The sequence below is a fragment of the Delphinus delphis genome, chromosome 3 (assembly GCF_949987515.2).
Source record: "Delphinus delphis chromosome 3, mDelDel1.2, whole genome shotgun sequence".
NCBI classification, from domain to species: Eukaryota; Metazoa; Chordata; class Mammalia; order Artiodactyla; family Delphinidae; genus Delphinus; species Delphinus delphis.
The window spans coordinates 10,427,189-10,446,708 of record NC_082685.1 but is presented as its reverse complement, the minus strand read 5'-3'; the positions used below and the strand labels follow the sequence as shown (position 1 = coordinate 10,446,708).

At 53.1% G+C, this 19,520-nt stretch overlaps 1 protein-coding gene across 1 annotated transcript; it reads right to left on the bottom strand.

The window, feature by feature from the left end:
* Positions 1–486: 486 nt before the first annotated feature.
* Positions 487–19,387, bottom strand: BRME1 (break repair meiotic recombinase recruitment factor 1). Its single transcript, XM_060007871.1, has 9 exons — positions 19,343–19,387; positions 18,465–18,516; positions 14,591–14,768; positions 11,895–11,976; positions 11,546–11,650; positions 7,599–8,885; positions 3,833–3,921; positions 1,422–1,514; positions 487–1,031 (listed from the first exon to the last, which is right to left on the bottom strand). Exons 2-9 carry the CDS (start codon positions 18,493–18,495, stop codon positions 878–880), a joined length of 2,019 nt encoding a protein of 672 aa, XP_059863854.1. The 5' UTR covers positions 18,496–18,516; positions 19,343–19,387; the 3' UTR covers positions 487–877.
* Between the last annotated feature and the right edge of the window lie 133 nt (positions 19,388–19,520).

Here is a 19,520-nt window from a genome sequence, read left to right as displayed (position 1 = left end):
TGCCTCCTTCCGGGCCAAGGCCTCCAAGCAGCTTGTCCCACGGAGGACAGGCGAAGCCATCTCAGCACTGAATACAGACTCGCAAACTCCAGCTGGACAATCAGTCAAGATACTCTGTGTACTTGGATTCGTGCACACAGCCACCTGCTCCTGAGTCCGACACACTCAGTACTGCATGGGGGACCCCTGGATCCAACAGTAGCCGAACTTGTCTTCCCAGGGAAGGGGAAAAGTAGAAGTCAGAGGAGAAAGAGATGGTTAAAGGAGGTTTGTGGGCAAGATATCAAGGAACTGAAAATGCCTCAAACACCAAACAACAGGTCAGGAGGTCTGAGGTCTGGCTAGGGAATCATTTATTAATGGGCTTCCCAAAAGAAATAAAATGGAAATTTGGAGAAAAACAAGGGTACAACCAACAAAACTAGCCCTTTTCCCCTCCAGGAAAGAAACAAATTCTGAACCTTCCATAACCTCCGCTAAGGAGCTGAAATTTGCAAACCCAGATAAACATCTGGGCGGCTCTGCAGGGCCCCCCCCCCACAGCTTCCTGGGGCCCCAGCCCCCCTCTCTGCCTCCAGCTTCCAGGCCTCTGCCACCGGGAGGAGCAGGTTCCCTCCCCCACACGACCCCCTGAGGGAGGCTGCTGAGGCCGGCAGGGCCTTTTCTGTTTCCCATAGGAAGTTGACTTCCAGGTCAGCTGAGGGGAGGTTTCTGGGGCCCACCAGGACTTGCTGGAGTATCTCAGATGGTAACAAAATAACAGGGGGCACACAGGGGCCAGCAGGCTTTCCCGAGTCTGCTGAGGGATTGTTTCCAGCTGTCTGGCAGGAACATCAGGCACTTCTGGGGGCCGGTGAGCTTGTACGAGCACACACACCTACGAGTCCCTCCAGGACTGCTCCCCTCGAGGGAGATTCCCAGCCCCCTTTGGTGTGTAGGCTGCAGGGGCCTTCCCTGCCGGCTTTGCTTTCTGGTAGTAGTTGAGGCGCTTGAAGGCCTCCAGGTCCCGGTGGGCGCTCATGATCAGCCGGCTGTGTGGGAAAGGGTCTGAGCTGTGCTCCACCTCGCGGCAGAGTGGGACCATGCCTCACACTCGGGCACATGCCTCACACCTGCTCACACAGGCTCACACCCTCATGTGTACTCAAAGGTCACACACACACAGGCGTGCACACGTGCATAATCAGAATCTACCTGCTGCAGGGCAGGTTGTGACCCTTCTAGCCTCTCTTCAGCACCTAGCAACTCTGCGAGGGACGGGGGCCCAGGAACGGTAGAGCTTCCCAGAGGCCCCTCGCTGGGGATCCCGGGCCCACACTGACACCCCAGGATCGCTGCTGTACTGGGCCCTCCACCATCCTCCCGCGGCCCCATCCCCTCCACCCATCCCGGGGACTTGTGGATCCGAGCCCAGCCCTTACTTCAGGTTGGAGAGCTCGATGACGAGGCCTCGCACGGTGTCTGTTGCATCCTCCATCCTGGCGGCTTCGCAGGTCTTGATCCCCATTCGGGTCCTGGTGGGAAGGGAGAGAGGGCAAGAGGCCTTACCTCACTGGACAGCTCCACCAGACTCTGCCCTGGAGGGCTTTGCTGGGCCTCAAGCTGTCTTCTCCAGAGATGAATGCCTTTGACAGTCAAGAGGCCACCCTGGGCACAGCCCTGATGGCCGACCCAGCCGGCTCTACTGCTGAAATCACACCGAATCCAGCCACTTCCCCCACCGCCGTGGCCCTTGTCCGACAGCTGCCACAGCCTCCCCGACCCCCAGCTCCTGCCCCTACAGCCTGTCCCCGCTGTGGCCTGGGGGGCAGGGGAGGGCGTGGCAATGGAAAGCCAGCCTAAAGCCCCTCCCCAAAGCCCAGCATCATCTGCGTACCTCCAGACCCCAGCCCCTCCCTCCCGTCTCCGTCTCCGCTCCTCCCTGCTCCAGCCACACTGAATTCCTGGCCATTCCCTGAGCATTTCTTAGGGCTCTGGAATGTTCTTTCCTAAATGTCTCCTCCTTGCGGGGGTGGGGGGGGGTGGAGAAGGTGGGGGAAGGGAGCCCTCTCCATGACCACAGGTTAAAATTTTAACCCCTGCCCTGCTGTCTTTTTCTCCCCAACACTCTGCCATCTGACCACCTAATTTGTCTGTCTCTCGCTCACCCCTGCTCTGACCCCCAATAGGTGGAAGCTTCATGTTTTGTCCCACGCAGCCTCCCCAGTGCCCAGAGCAGTTCCTGGAAGAGCCGGCACTGGCGGGCGTCAGTGTCTATGGAAGGGGTGGATGTGCCTCTGTACCAACGTATCTAACGGGTGCAGCCTGTGGTGGGCAGGGGGTTGCCCAGCTTGGCAGCATCTCCTGGGTTGTCACTATGGGAACCCTGGTTCTGCTCCACCTGCCTCGGTCACCTTGAGACGACTGGCCAGTCCGGGGCTCAGTTTCTTGCCTTTTCTCCCTCAGCCATGGGCCACAGAACCAGACCCTGGGACCCACCTGGGGGCTTCCAGCCATCCATGGAGGCCGCCGGAGATTCACCCAGGAATCTCCCTCCTCTTTGCTCAAACAATAGTGGGGCCACTTTGACTAAACTGCCTCTGGTCCCTGTGCAGGGCGTGCGTGTGTGTGTGCGTGTGTGTGTGTGTGCGTGTGTGTGTGTGTGGAGGGGTGTGCAGGGGGTGGGGCAACAAGAGGTACAACTGGTACTATTTACAGATGTGTGTAAGGGCAGAAGGTGGGAGCACGGCCTCCCTCTCCCCTGAGGGGGAGGAGAAAGAGGAAAGAGACAGACTCCCTAACCCTCCTCCACACTTGCCAGACAGAAACAGAAGCTTGGCCATAAATAATCAATAAGCTGCCACTCTGCAGAGAGGCCAGTTCAGGTTCAAGGTAACGGGAGAGGACTGTCGCTCAGTGCTAGCCACCAGCAAGGCTGGGAGACAGGAAAGGTGATGGACTGTGAGAGGCTCCGGGGTGGGGGGAGAGGACCCCCCCAACACACACTCAAACACACACACACACACACACACACACACACTCCATAAGCTGGAGGAAAAGCACACCTGGTGCCTGCAGGAGGGAAAGAAGGTGGGCTGCCTTGGGGAATAAAATCAAGCAGGAAGGGCTTCCCTGGTGGTGCAGTGGTTGAGAGTCCGCCTGCCGATGCAGGGGACATGGGTTCGTGCCCCGGTCCAGGAAGATCCCACATGCCGCGGAGCGGCTGGGCCCGTGAGCCATGGCTGCTGAGCCTGTGCGTCTGGAGCCTGTGCTCCGCAACGGGAGAGGTCACAACAGTGAGAGGCCCGCGTACCAGCCAAAAAAAAAAAAAAAATCAAGCAGGAAATAAGATGGGGCAGGTCGGAGACTCTGGAGGGCCCGAGGGTGCCAGAGAGGGGATGGCCCCTGTGAGCCAATGGTTCTTGGCCCTGTCTGGGTCCACTCCCCCTCCATGGAGATTCAGGGAAAGCTCTGGACCTTCTCTCCAGAAAAACGCACAATGTGCATTAAATCAAACACAGAGCTGGGGGCATCATCCCAGGGGTCCTTGGGAGAGATGCTGGCTTGGGTGCAGGTTGCTGACGAGTTCTCCACTCGTGGGGAGCAGGGGACATGGGTGGTTTGAAAGTCGGGGCTTAGCAACCTTACTGGACCGAGGAAAGTGAGGCCCCTCGAGGCAGAGCCAGGGCGACCTCCGACACTCTCATCCACAAAATGGGAGCTCAAAGGGCTGGGGTGAGGGAGAGCATGGGGGCTCTAGTGCCAGGAAAGCAGCCGCTCTCTCCCCTCCCAGGGACAAGAGGAGGACTCCTGTCAAGGAAAGCGTTCTGGGGTGGCCTCCCACCCTGCCTACCTTGGCTGGGCCTCAGCAAGGGAGCCTCCATCGGCACGTGGGCTGGTGCCAGGCCAGCAAGGGTCCAGCCCGCTCCCTGCAGGAGACAACTGGAAAGACAGAGCATGCACACCTGTGAACGGCCCAGCTGGGTGAGCCCTGCATAGGGAAGGAAAAGTCAGGCAGGGGAGGTCTGGCTTCTCCTCTGCCACGCCAGGAACACCGAGGCTGGACTCCTGCAGAGGAAAAGTGGTGTGGGGGACAGATGCCACGACAGCCAGACCTACGGGCCACCAGCCCGGGCTGCTCTCACCCTCCCTCTTTGGAAAGAAGGCAGAAGGGCGATACTGGGCCTGACCCTGGGGTCCCGTCCCGGGCCTGCGCCTTTCGACAGGCTGATTTGTACTGGTGGGCGGCTCCATCCACACGTTCTCTGTCCCTGACAACTGAGGAGTGGTGCTGTCTCCAGCTTGTCCTGCAGTATCTAGAAGGGTACAGAGAAGACCCTGAGTGGTGGCGACTGTGGCGAGGTGGGCATCTGGCATGGAGGGAAAGAGGTCGGCTAGATAGGCCACAAGTTTCATGTCAGGAAGAGATTTTGCAAATGTATTTTGAAGGGAAAATTCATAATTAATAGGGGAGAGAGCCAGATAACTCTGAGAAGCTTAAATTTCTAAATGTCAACGGTGGTTTAATTTTCATGGAAAATGTCAGGCTCAGTCGTGGAGGTGACATACGTCCTTCTGAAAAGAGGCAAAGAGGCTGAAGTGGAGCGGCCGGCCCAGGGCTGTTGGGCCTTTTCTGAGGACACTAAAGTCCTGGGGTGGCGGATGGGGTGAAGGGCTTGCGCTCAACCTGCAAAGGGTCCCTGAATCCAAAGGAACAGACGTGAGGAACTGGCTGCAGCCCGGCGGCTCTCGCGTGGGGATGACTCCGCCTCCAAGACACTTAAGTGTCCGAAACCACTTTTGGTTGTCATGCCCGGGGGAGAGAGTGCTCCTGGCACCTGGGGGTGGAGGCGAGGGACACTGCTCAAGCCCCTGCTGCGCACAGAATGGTGATCCAGCCCCCAACACCTGTAGTGCCGAGGTTGGGAAGCCTGCTCTAGGCGATACAGTTTCTCCCGTGCACCTGGCTGACTTTCACGGAGGCAACTCTGTGACTTAAAATACAATTTGAGGGCTTCCCTGGTGGCGCAGTGGTTAAGAATCCGCCTGCCAATGCAGGGACACAGGTTCGAGCCCTGGTCTGGGAAGATCCCACATGCCGTGGAGCAACTAAGCCCGTGCACCATAACTACTGAGCCTGTGCTCTAGAGCAAGCGTGCCACAACTACTGAGCCCACGTGCCACAACTACTGAAGCCTGCGTGCCTAGAGCCTGTGCTCCGCAACAAGAGAAGCCACTGCAATGAGAAGCCTGTGCGCCGCAACAAAGAGTAGCCCACCCTCGCCGCAACTAGAGAAAGCCCGCGCACTGCAACGAAGGCCCAAAGCAGCCAAAAATAAATTAAAAAAAAAAAAAATTTGATGCCACGGATTCACCCAACTCACGGCACCATTCTTGGTCATGAGGGATAGTCTCTTTCCCAACAGGTACCACGGCTCCCACCAGGGTTGTGTCAATGTCATGACAAAGGCGGTGCTTGTATTGAATGTGTGGGGACCACCCCTGTGGGCTGTGAGAGGGGCCTGGGAGTCAGTGTTTTAAATGACACTGCTTGTGGGCAGAGGAGGGTTCCACCGGCCCTGGGGTGAGCACCACGTCCCCAGGGAGTCGCAATGAGAAGAAAACACCAAGTGTTCCTGTGATGGCAGCTGGGTTTGAAGCCAGTCTGTCACTGCTGTGAGACCCCAGGGCCCCTCCTCTGAAGCGGTGCTCACAGCTGTGCCACAGTGAGGTCGAGGGATGCTCTCTCGGTCCACCAGCGTGCCGTTCCCATGTGTCCCTGCCCACAGGGCTTGCCCGCACCTTCCATGGGAACCTGTGCCTGGGTTGCCCCGACTTGTTCAGGAACGCCCAGTGTCAAAACAAAACGTGCCTGGGCGCCCACAGCCTTGTCAGGGCAGTGCCTCCTCTCCCAGCAGGGCTGTCCACCCCAGCTGCTGCTAGGTCCCCCGCACTGGTGCTGCCAGCTCCTCGGTGATTTCAGAGTGCACTCACTGGTGGCAGGTCTGGGAGGGCTTGCTCCTTTGCCCTCTGGGCGCCACCCAAGGTCCCAACTGCTTCCCCAGCCTTATCCCTCAGCCACAGCCCAAGAAGCCAGAGACTGGGGATGACTTAGCTCTTCTTTCCAAGAGAGGGGTTTGCATTTTTCAAGGGATGCAGCTTTAGTTATAAAGTTTCAGCTCTGCCCAGCACCTGAGTGCCCACCTCTCCCGGCGATCGTGTTTAAACACTATGACCGAACCGCGGTGTGACTCGATTTCTGTGCTCTTGCTCATCTGGTGACCACAGCAATGTGCAACGGGTGGTACAAGGAATTGGGGCCGGGGCAGGGAGGGCCGGGTCTGCAAAGTCACCGGGTAGGCCTGTGTCACAAATGACCTCTGGCCATCCCTTGGGAAGGCAGCGCCTGAGACCCACATTAGCTCAACCCAGTCACATCCCCCTCTGCAGTGGGAACAGCTGGCTTTCTTCGGCTGGGCACCAGATGACGTCCTTTGCTTGTTTGGGGGCTGTGTCGTATGATAAGACTCTTTTAAGTGCCGAAATGACAGGGTACAAAATGCTCACTCCGGGAGAGGCAGGTGGGAACGGTGCTACTGAAAACCTCATGGGGGCAGGGACCATGCCTGATCTGTTCACTCCTGGCATAGAGCAGACTCTCACATCTTAAAAACATTTTCAAACAACCAATAAAATGAAGTTTTAAAACAGGGACAGCCAAAGAAACGGAGGCCATGTTTGTGAAGCGACATGGGCTCTGCGTTCGTTCCAGGACGGAACAGTTGAGGCACAGCTGCAGAATCAGGCCAACCTGGGCACAGACCCAGGCTCCTCCCCTCCTGGCTGCCTCATCTGGGGCAGGTGCCCAACCTTCTTCAGCCTCTCAGCCACACCCAGTGTGTGAAAAGAGAACCACCTACCTATCAGGGCAAGGCTGCAAAGCACTTAGCTCAGGCTCAAGTGCGCCAGCAGCCAGAGATGTGGCGCTACCTGAGGGGGCGGGGCCAAAGCAGGGACTGCCACCTGCCCTGACAGGTGACCGCCAACGGCCAGCACAGGCTCAGCAGGCAGATCCCTGAAGGACGCAAAGCCCCTAAAATTCCAGCAGACAAATGAAATTCCATGTATGTGTCTGAAAAAGAATTGTATCTGGGCCCCCAAATGACCCTAAAGATGGGCAAAGGTTCTTTCCAGTGGGGGAATGAAGTCCCCGCCCACAGGCCCAGGTTTGAGGTCACTGGCTTCTTTAGGTCACCCCATCTGGTCTGTCACCCTCCATACATCCCTCGGGAACCTCCGGCCAGAGCAGGGCACTGAAGGGTGGAGGGGGCAGGTGCACCAGAGGCCCTCCCTGGGCTGACAAAGTACATGTGTGTCACATCCCGGGGCTCTTCAGCTCTCACACAGATGGGCCCCTCATAGAAGGGTAGGTCTATCCTCTCCAGAATATCACAGACTCCACAGCTGCTGAAGCTGTGACTCAGACCCCTGGACTCATCTGCTGTACAAACAGGTGGCCACGTGCCCACCTTTCCCCCACTACCGGGTGGTTTGGGAGGGCTTGTGGCCATTTGGCACCTATACTACGACATCTCGCTGTAACTCAAGGAAGCTCTTACCTGTTCAGGTGGGGCTTCAAAACCAGGGGCTTCCAGGGCATCCTGTGTCTGGCTGTCCGGCAGGAAGTAGAGTTCCATGGCTGAGGACCCCTCCCAGACAGCCTGCTCTGAAGAGTCAGCAGGGTGCTCAGGCTGGCCTGCCGGGCTTGTGTGGGCCTCTGGGCTGCCCTGACGTGCCCCAGCATCCTGGGGAGGGCCGTCCACTGCTTCTCTGTACGCTGGTGGAGCACAGGCTCCGAGGGACAAACTGCGCCCCTTGAGGTCTTGTTCGTGGCTCTGGCTCCCTAACTCAGCTGCCTTTTTAGCCACAGGTTGTGATAGCAAAGGCAGCAAGCACATACCCCCCAGCCCTTCTTGATCCGGGCCTGGTACCTGTGTCTGACCCACACCTGGACCCATTTGCAAGGCTAAAGGGCTGGAATCCCCAGCACCTATTGTGGGCTCTTGGCTCTCGTGAGCCGGAGCCAGGGAGGCTGCAAGGCCCCCCGGGACATCATCAGGGGGCTTGTCTTCCCGCCTTGCCTCCTCTCTGCCTCCTGTGGTCTCCCCATTGAGAGGCATGCAGCCGAGCAGGGCCCTGCTGTGGCCTCCATCAGGAGCCTTCCCACTGGGAGAGGCAGTCACCCTGGCGTTGACCGTCCCGCCTGGCCCAGCCACCCCCAGAGCCCTCTGTTCTGGCTCCGTGGCGTCTGTGCTCACACCTGTGATGACAACAGCCCCAAGGCGGGAGCACCTTGGGCTGCTATAGCTCCCCTCTGCTCCCCCGCCAGTCCAGCTGGGCGTCTGCAGAGGCCCAGATGGGCCCTGGGCTGCAGATCTGGGCTCTGGGCCCAGGATGCCATCTTCTTCCTCCTGGCACTCCTCAGGCAGCTCAGCTCCTGCTTCCCCTCGGGCACCTCCCTCCTGAGGGGCTCCTTGGTCTGGCTCCTCTTCAGCATCACTGCCTGGCAGGTGCCCTTTCTGGCCATGATCACCTGGAAGCCAACCCTCCTCTGTGCTTCCACCATCTGGCACGTTGGTCCCATGCTTTGACAGGTGGTCCTGGCTGGCCCTCTCTGAGGCCGAGGGCACTGTCCCCCACTCCAAAGAGGCAATGCTGGAGGCCAAGGGCTGAGGATCCCCATCGCCAGGCACAGGCGTCACAGGGTTTTGGCCGCTGGGCTCGGGGCAGGCGCTGTCTGCCTGGGTCTGGTCTCCTGGGTCCCTGGTCTCCTGGAGGGCAAGCCCTGGGGACTCCTCTCGAGGCTGGCTTCTGGCCTGCTGGGCACTGGGTTCTGGCAGCGTTTCCTGAGGAGAGAAAAAGACTCAGCCTTGGGCCTTCAGTAATCAACAGCTCTGAGGATTTTTCTATTCATTACTGCCCCTGTACAAAGTCTCAGAAGCTGCACGGATGACGGTGCGCCCAAATAGGGATCAGTCCCCATGCTGGGCAGAGCTTCGTGCCAGGGGCTAGAGGGGGAACCGGAAGCAAGGAACCCCTCTTTTTTGTGGCCACAGCACACGTCACGTGGAACTTCCCCAACCAGGGATTGAACCCCCACCCCCTGCAGTGGCAGTGCGAAGTCTTAACCACTGGACCACCAGGGAAGCCCCAGGAACCCCCCTTTCTACCAGCTCCTTCTCCCCACCAGCACCAGGCATGTGGAGGCCCTCGGGAAGATCAAGGATATAAAAATCAAGGAGGTCCTGTGGATCGCACCAGCGTCAATGTCAGTTGCCTGGTGCTGCCAATGGACTACAGTTATGTAACATGCTACCACCGGGGGGTGCTCGGGGAGGGCACACGGGGGCCTCTCTGTACTGTTTTGTTTTTAATTTTGGTAAAATACACATAACCTAAAATTCACTATTTTAATCATTTATTTTTTGAAGGAAATGATCTTTTTTAAAAAAATGTTTATTTATTTGTCTGCATTGGGTCTTAGTTGCGGCACGTGGGATCTTTCAGTGTGGCACGGGCTCTGTAGTTGCAGCATGCGGGCTTAGTTGCCCCATGGCATGTGGGATCTTAGTTCCCTGACCAGGGATTGAACCTGTGTCCCCTGCATTGGAAGGCGGATTCTTAATCACTGGACCACCAGGGAAGTTCCCACCACTTTAATCATTTTAAAGTGTATATAGTTCAGTGGCATTAAGTACATTCACAAGGTCGGGCAACCATCACCACCATCCATCTCCAGAACTCTTTCATCTTCCCAAGCTGAAACTCTGTCCCCATGAAACACTAACTCCCCACTTCCCCGGCTCCTGGCAACCCCCATTCTACCTCCTGCGGAATCAGTAGAATTTGCCTACTCTAGGGACCTTGTATAAGTGGGATCATACAGTATTTGTTGCTTTGTGTCTGGCTTATTACACTTAGCGTAATGTCCTTCAGGTTCATCCATGTGGTAGCATGTGTCAGAATCCCTTCCTTGGGACTTCCTTGGTGGTCCAGTTATTAAGACTCCATGCTCCCAATGCAGGGGGCACGGGTTTGATCTATGGTTGGGGAACTAAGATCCCACATGCTGCGTGGTGCGGCCAAAACTAAAAAAAGAATTTCTTTTTAAAGCTGAATGACATTCCGTTGTGTGAATATACAATATTTTATTTGTTCATTCATCTGCTGATGGCTACTTCGGGTGCTCCCACGTGTTGGCTACTGTGAATAATGCTGCAGTGACCATGGATGCACAAATATCTGCTCCGTCATATGGATATACCACATTTTGTTTATCCATTCATGCATCGATGGACACTTGGAGCCATATTGTTTCCTTTTTTTTTTTGTATTTTATTTTTTTTTATACAGCAGGTTATTAGTTATCCATTTTATATATATTAGTATATACATGTCAATCCCAATCTCCCAATTCATCACACCACCACCCCCTGCTGCTTTCCCCCCTTGGTGTCCATACGTTTGTTCTCTACGTCTGTGTCTCAGTTTCTGCCCTGCAAACCGGTTCATCTGTACCATTTTTCTAGGTTCCACATATATGCGTTAATATACGGTATTTGTTTTTCTCTTTCTGACTTACTTCACTCTGTATGACAGTCTCTAGATTCATCCACATCTCTACAAATGACCCAATTTCGTTCCTTTTTATGGCTGAGCATACTGTTTCTGCAACCTCCTCTGAGTCCACATAATGCCCTGGAGATCCATCTAGGTGGTTATGTGTATCACACCTGTTTGTTCCTTTTTTATTGCTGGGTTGTGTTCCATGGTGTGGATGGACCATGATTTGTTCAACCATTCACCAGCTGAAGGACATCTGGGGTGTTCCCGGTTGGGGGCGATTACAAACAAAGCTGCTGGGAATGCCCACCACTCACTTTTTTTTTTTTTTTTTTTGCGGTACGCAGGCCTCTCACTGTTGTGGCCTCTCCCGTTGTGGAGTACAGGCTCCGGACACGCAGGCTCAGCGGCCATGGCTCACGGGCCCAGCCGCTCCGCGGCATGTGGGATCTTCCCGGACCGGGACACGAACCTGTGTCCCCTGCATCGGCAGGCAGACTCTCAACCACTGCGCCACCAGGGAAGCCCCCACTCACTTTTTTAGGTGTGTGTGTTCCAGAGACATCATGACCCCTGGAGCTCATGGTGGCAAGGACAGGAGAGCCTGCTGTAAGACCCACCCACCCCGACTCACACAAAAGCTTCTGAGAAGCATAGGGGTTCAGGGATGGAATGTGGGCTGCCTTTCTGAGTTTCACTACTTTCATGCAACTTGGGGAAGAGAGCTCTGGCCTTGACAGCTTCAGTGCAGGCACGGCTGTCCTGAGTACCTCTCACAGGCCTGCGAGTTGCTGGCATGGCACCTGCCATCCACAGACATCTGTAATGCTAAAAACAGGGTGTGTGTGTGGAGAGATGCAGGGCTAGCCATTGCCAAAGGAAATCAAGGCTGAACTTGGCTGCCAAGGTTGGGCCAAGAGGAAGGTCGATGGTAGGACCTTACCAAGCTGAAGGCCCCACTCCTGGGGTCCTCTTCCCTCTTCTCTGCTCGTCCTGTCACTGTCTTCCTGGGTTTTGTAAACTGGGGGACAAACCTCCCGGCTGAGTTCTGTGAACCAGATACAACAAGAAAAAAACAGCAGTAAAGATGAGGGAGGAATGACGTCTCAGAAATCAAGCAAGCAGACACCAGAACAAGTTTCTCTCTTGCAATCTCAAACTCTCAAGGCCCTTGCCTTCCATCCCCAGCACACCCTCCCACCAGCAGTTATTGATGAGGAATAGAGACAAGATCTCCAGCTGAAGGGAGGCGGCATCTTTTGTACATATGTCAGGCTGCAAAACAGGCTCACCTGGGAAGGAGGAAGGCGAACTGGCTCTTTTTCTGGCTGCCCGAGGAGCCTGGAAGGAGCTCCTACTTCCTCATAAGGAGAGCTGGGAGGAGAAAGACAAAACAGAGGAGGTTCTCAAGTCCTCCTACACTGTTAACTTGCATAGTAAGACAAACAGCAGCAAATGAAATCCAAATGCAAAGTAGCGCCCAGGGTCTCCCAAGAGGGAGGCCCTGGAGCACCTGCTGAGAGAGGGTGGGATGGAGAAGGGGACATGTGACTGCCAAGAAGGGTGTGGAGTCCCACATCCAGAATCCAAGCTGCCTGCTCTGGCAGCACTTAAACTCTTATAATCCCAGGAACTGGCTCCTGAAGTAAGAACAGGAATTCTCATTTGGACTGACTGACACTCCAGCCCCCAGCTCTGCAAACAGTAAAGAAGTTGTAGATACAAAGAACACAGTGTCTAAAAAAACGGGTGTATTCTTATCTGCCAAAATTCGGAAGCAACTGAGATGGCCTTCAGTGGGTGAGTGGATAAATAAACTGTGGTAATCCAGACAATGGGACGGTATTCAGCGCTAAAAAGAAAAGAGCTCTCCTCTAATCAATACTCTGTAATGGCCTATGTGAGAAAAGAATCTAAAAAAGAGTGGATACATGTATATGTATAACTGACTCACTTTGCTGTACACCTGAAACTAACACAACATCGTAAATCAACTATACTCCAATAAAAATTTTAAAACATAAAATCATGCCATCTGCTTTATAAAAAAAAAAAGATTGAGCTCTCAAGCCATGAAGACACATGGAGATACCTTAAATGCATATTACCAAATGAAAGAAGCCAATCTGAAAAGGCTATGTACTGTGTGACTCCAACTACATGATATTCTGGAAAGAGCACACTATGGAGACAGTGAAAAGATCAGTGGTTACCTGGGGTTGAGGGGAGAGATGAATAGGTTAGGATTTTTATGGCCATAAGAAGACTCTGTATGATACTGTAATGAGGGATATATGTTGTTATACTGTTGTGCCAACCCACAGAATGTACAACACACGGAATGAACTCTAAAGTAAACCATGCACTGTGTCAATGTAGGTTCATCCTTGGTTAAAAAATGTACCGTTCTGGTGAGTCATGGTGATAATGGGGGAGGCTGTGCATGTGTGGGGACAGGAGGTGTATCGGAAACCACTGTACCTTCCTCTCAATTTTACTGTAAACCTAAAACTGCTCTAAAGAAATAAACCCTTTTTTAAAAAACTGGTGAGACTTATGGTTATGTCTAAATAAATGTGGATATGTACGTTGTAAAAAAAAAAAAGATCAAAATCTGGAACTGAAACTTCATGGTTTCAACTTTGGAAGTGGAGCAGGAAAACGCATGAAGCTACACTAATGGGCTTGAATCGTGCCAAGGGAGGTTATGGAGACAGAGTAACTCTAGATACTGATAGCAACCGCCTGTTTCAAAATTTTTAATTGGGATGGGTTGTTTGGGCAGCTTCTGGGGTACTGGCAAAGTTTCATTTCTCAACATAAATGTGTTAAACTGATTGCTTTATGTTGCCTTCTTCTGTTATATTTCTGCACGTGTGGTATTTCTTAATAAAACATTTAAAAAACAGAAACAAAAGAGTGGGAACCCACTTCTGTGGGTTCTGATTATTCTTATGGTCTCAGACAGTAGGGTGGGCGGCAGCCATGACCCCGTCAGCCCTGATATGGCCTCTCGAGGGGTGAGGGGCGTAGTGTGACATCACTGTGTCTGTCTGGGGAAACAGCTTAGGTGTGATACATGGCCCCTCTCTTCCTATCACACACACAGCCTTTAGCCCTAAGATTGCAAAGACCTGAGATCAGACAGACACACACCCCAGAAAATGGTTCTGTCAGCCAGACTGCATGCCTCAATTTTTCACTCAGAAAACGTGCTAGTCCAATCCATGATGCTTTCTCTGAAGACTTCAGGCAGCAGGAACCTTCCTTCTCCTAACTCCTGCTAACCCTTTCTACTCTGCTGTAGTTACATGTGGTTTAACCCCGTGGAGACTGAATGGTTCTCCAGATCTTTCTTCCTTTCCCCTACCGTGCTTAATTACATATTTTCTGAAACAATAAGGGAACTGGGAAACCACTGTGGTAAAGAGCAAAGGAACCAGACGCAGCCAGAACCCCAGCCTGCCTTGCACCAGCTCAGCGGCCTTGGGAAAGTCATTATGATCTCCCGAAGCCTCAGAGTCCTCATATGCCAAATGGGGACATAAACCCATGGCACAGTGCCGTGAGGATTAAATGAGCTGATGTGTGTAAAGTATTTATTATTAGAATGCTGCCTGGAACATAAAGATCTTTATTCTCTCTTATGGGTTATTGTTTCACAGACCCACCACTCCTTCAGTCCCCTCTTGATTAAGAGGGAATGTGGGATAAATATGGATTTGACCAACAGGCAGGGCAAGTTGCATTCTGCAACTAAGTGACCTTGAAAAATTCAAGGTCTTCCTTGCCCGTGGTTAAAATATCGACCTTTCTTGCTGAAGAGGAGAGTCCCCAGAGCAAAACTTCGAGAAGCTCAATCCAAGGGCCCCAAGCCCCTGTGGGGGATGCATGGCACTGGATGGGTCGTGTTGACTGGCCCCCTCCCCTTTGCATCCTGTGCCCACTGTCAGCAGAGAGGCTTGCTGGAATGTTCTGAGCCACCTACCTGGAAGCTGCCTGCCCTGGTGCCTCCGGGCTCTGCTCTGCAGAGGGAGCGGGTCCTGATCTGCTTTCTGTCTCTTCAGGGTGATGCCAATGGCCCAACTTGGAACTCTGGGGGTCCCCGTCAGAGTCTCCTAACCTTGGGTTCTTTGGAAGTTTTGGAGGACGGATTCCTTCCCCTCCTGGTTTAGAGACAAAAGAAGATGAAGGGAAGGGGGATGGCGGGAGCGTGCACTGCCGTGGCCGACCACCAAACACATCTGGGCCACTGATGCAACATGAGCAGGCTTGTGCAAAGGGCAGGAAATCCCTGCTCTGACGCTTGCCTGGAGAGTGAGAGATGAGATGGAATTTCATCCAGGTGGGACCCAGGAGCTTACATGGCCATGGGATCCAAAGGCTTTTAATCTATGGACTGGTCATGACTGACGTTCAATCCTGAGGTGACTGGGCCTGGCTCGGAACCACACGAGACAACCTGGCCCAGCTGACTGTCTCTCTGCGGAAGTGCTGAGAGGTGTGTGCTGGCTCCTTCGGGTCTCAGCTCAAATGTCCCTGCAGTGGCATCCTTGCCTTTTCTACAGAGCAACTCCTCTCGGGCCCATGCTCTGTTTTACTCACTTCACAACTTCTGCAAGTATCCGAGGCACTGGGTCATTTTCTGTCTCCTCCACTACAACCTGTTCCATGCAAGGAGGGGCCTCATCTATCTCACTCTCTGCTGGGTCTCAAGTACCTAGAAGAGCATCTAATAAACTGTTGGTGCTCAATAAATACTTGGCAGATGACCGAATAAACGCACAAGAAAACCCAGATCACCTCCCAGGAAATGCAGACAACACTACATTATGTACCACTCTGGTTTTCCACGATGCTTGCAGAATATCCATCCTGGGAAAACTGGGACCCAGAGTCATCGAGTGCTAAGGAGGTGACTTCTCTGCTGCCTCTTGGTCCCTGTTGTATCCCTACGATACCTTTCCCAGCATTGAAAGCAATTTAGAGCCTAAAGGTGCATATTAACATCTATTTGTTGAATGAAGGAAATTCCCTTATACAGAAACTGCCCATAGTGGCTGGCTTGCAAAACCTCTCCAAACTCTGGCCCCAACTGACCCATTTATTCAATGAACAAATAATAAGGGTTGACTCTACTGAGTTCCATGCCAGACACTGTCCTGAGAACTCAGCTGCGCTATGACAAAACTTCAGGCAGGGCCCTGATGTTAGGCCCATCTTATGGACGAGAAAGCTGAGGTACAGGGAGGCTGGGGAATCTGGAACAGCATCCAGGCAGTCCAGTTCCAGAGCCTCCACACCTAAGTACACTTGAGCACTTATTGAGCACCTACTGTGTACTGCATCTCTGACTAGGCAGTGAGAACAAAAAGACAAACCAGACCCGGCTCTGATTTTCTTGGAGGTCAGTCACGTAGACCCTTTCCAAACTCAGCTCCTTACATACCTTGAAGTGAAACCATTGAATAAGGCCCCTCTCTCCAACATTGAATGCTAGGGTCCTCCTCAGCAGCCGTTCAGCTTTGGGGGCTTCACTAGACCACAGTGGCTTTCCTGTAATTTCTCCCAAGTCTGTCAGTTACGGTTCGTGTGTGCCCATTTAGAACTTCACCCCACTGTTACCTGATTAGCTCTCTCAGGGAGAAACATCTTTTTTTTTCCCCTGACTAGATCTTGAAGCTGTCAAGGGCAGGAACTGAGTCTCATCTTGATATCATCTTCACCCTGCCTCCCACCCCCCACCTCAGGTGCCTACGCCAGCACTGCACCCAGAGCAAAGCTGCGATGAATGTTTCTCACACAAACACATTCCCACCTTGTGGTCTGCCATAAAATGCAAAAATATAGCAGTTTCATTTACTTAGTTTCTTTAAGATGTCCAAACACTAGCTTGCTTTGCTCATCCAATGGACATTTATTTGTACCAAATAAAAAGCAAAAATATCAGAAGTGAAGAGGCTCCCATTTCCTTCCTGTGATCTGTTCCCACAGGATTAATTTAAGAACTAAGGCAGAACCTTGTGTTCAACACCAGAGGCCAAAGACATCACAAGGGAAAGGGCTCCTTTCACCACCTGCCAGAATCTTCTTCCTTTCTCTCCACGCCATCCAGGACACACACAAAGAGCTGTCCTGGGCCAGCCCAGGGTCCGCTGAGCAGGGGAGTCCACTGCAAAGCGAGGCCCCATATGACCTGCTGTGGGTGGGCCTGGCTGGCCCCAGCTTCCCCCTCGAAGATCAGAGAAATTCCTGTGCCTCCAAACAGCTTGTTACTCATCTCTGCACAAAACACCTTCAATCTGTTGATAGTATCTTTCCTGTCCCACATCTTGGGAAAAAAGGAGTGCTACTCTCGAAGTTCATTAACCACTAAGTGAAGGGATCATTTCTAAACTTTTAAGAAATTTAAACTACCTTAGCCAATGACAGGAAAATGAAGCTATACTATGTAACACTGGGTGTTTTCCTTTTCGAATGAAGGAATTCTATACATATATTGAGAAGTAAAGACAGTCTCGAAATACCATGAAGTTGAAAAACAGAGGTTGCAGATCAGTATGTGTGATGATTCTAGTTTCCAATAAAAACACTGTATTTGTGTATACAAAGAAGAAGTTTGGAAGAAGTAGTGTACTGAGGTTCATTTCCTGTTTTTTATGCTACACTATATGGTTGATCGTCATCCTATGGTTGAGGGGGATGTTAACATTAGGGGAAGCTGGGGGAGGGTAGACAGAACTCTGAACTTTTTTTTTTTCCTTTTTTTTTCTTTAGCTTTTTAATGACAAATAATATAGAACAGAAAAGTTAGCATAGGTGTACAACTCACTGCAAATTCATAAAATGAACAGTGTACTTTACATCTAGATCAAGAAACAACACATTGCCAGGAACACACAAGTTCCTCTCATGTTTCTTCTCCAGGCACAACGCCCTCAAAGGTAGCCACTGTCCCTGATTTCTTTTCTTTTTTTTTTTTTTTTTATTCAAACAGAAATGAACTATGTTTACAACTTTTCCGTAAGCTTAAAGTTGTTTCAGAATGAAAACTTTCTTCTTAATCTGAAAGGGCAATGATAACAGCAGCATGTATTTGTGTCCTACCAGGCATCTACTCTCCGTGCTCTACAAACACTAATCCACATGTGAGCTCTAGGGCACAGTTCTGTACTTTGGCACTATTGACATTTGGGGCCAGGTCATTCTGTGTTGTGGGGACTGTCCACCACATTCTACGATTTTGAGCAGCAACCCTGGCCTAGATCCACTAAATGCCAGGACCAACACTGCACCCCCCCCCGCCCCCACCACCGCCCACACACCAGTTGTGAAAACTAAAAATGTGTCTAGACATTGGCAAATGTCCTCTGGAGGTCAAACTGCTCCCCCCAACGGGTTGAGAATCACTGTTCGAAAGTAAAGCGTAGGTGCTCTTATCCCCTACAAATAGGAGGAAAGTGAGACACACAGTAGGTCATCTGCCGTCATACAGAGAGATGAACCCAGGTTTTTGGCTCGAGAGCGAAGCAGTTCGCCACACACCAGGACATCAAGCTCTATTCACGGGTCATCTCTGAGAGTGGGCCTGCATAGAGGCTGGACCCCTGCCCTGAAGCCTGGGGGCCTCCCCTAGGCTGTGGGATCCCGCTAGAGGCTGGGGGAAGCTCCACAAAGCTTTCCCTTTTTACTGTAAGCACTTCTCCATGAGTTACATTTGTATGAAGTCATTGCATGTACGAAGTCACTGTTGTTATTTTAAGGAGCTTGGTGTGATCATCTTAGCATTTCTGCAATAAGCCCACTTTCCTCCTGTAAGCAGAAGCAGCAATAAAGAGGTGTCAACTTGAATGGCCAAATACCTGAGGTCCGAAGCTTCTTCCTCTTACTCATTTTATCCCTCCCTAGAGAAATCTGAAAGCAAGAGCAAATCTCGTCATTACAAGCAGTTCCTGCCTCTGGGTACAGACCCAGTGGCCTTGGCTGAGGCCACCCCACCCCCACCTGGGCCCATCTGGCTGCCCCAGGGGTCGCTTGGGCCCCAAGGGGACACAGGGTGGGAGTCATGGCTACCTTGGGCTACGGCCGAGTTAAGAAGTTAAACTCCTCCATATGGCAGAGAGCAGAGGGGGAACTGCCTATCTTCTGTCCAGGGCCTGAGAGCACCTGGGCCGCCCCCCTCTAGTCTCTAAGATGGGGCAGCCCGTGTGAAGCCCCCTCCCTCCAAGCTGGGACCCTTCTAGGGACAATGCAGGATTTTCGAGGTGACACGTGGGGCCCTTCAGGGTCATCGGAGGACTTTAGAGCGGCCACCGGGGAACCCTTCAAGGGGTGGGGCGCCCTTCGGGGGATGCCTGGGGTCTTGGGGAGGCAGGAGTCGCCGCCACAGGTCAATTCCTTCCAGCCTAGGGGGCCAGACAGGCCAAACCCAATCTGGGCCAGAGAAGTTGTCGAGGTCCCTCTGTCCTTAACAGGAACTGGGAAGATCTACCTGGATCTGTTGGGGGATAATTCGGTTAAATAATTTGCGTACGATTTTTCTGAGATAAGAAAAGGTAAAGTTGGCCCTCACGGAGGCCGGGCAGCTGGGGGTCCGAGGCCTGACCACTGTGGACCCGGCTTCTGGTTACCAGGCCCACCCTAACCCTACCCCGGCCACCGAAAAGCGAGGAAGGCCCAGACCAGCGTCGCCAGGAGAGGCCGGATCTCGCAGGTGGCCAACCGTCGGCCTCCACCTCACCTCACACCCGCAAACACTCCACCTCCTTCCCTCACACTTCGAGGCCTCGTCGCGCGCACGCGCGATGCCAACACCGCCCCTCGCACTTGCGCACGCTCCGCCTCTTTCCCGCGCAGCCCGCGGCACCGCCCATCGCTCCGCAGCGCGCCTGCACGCTCGCGCACTGCCTGCCGGGAGT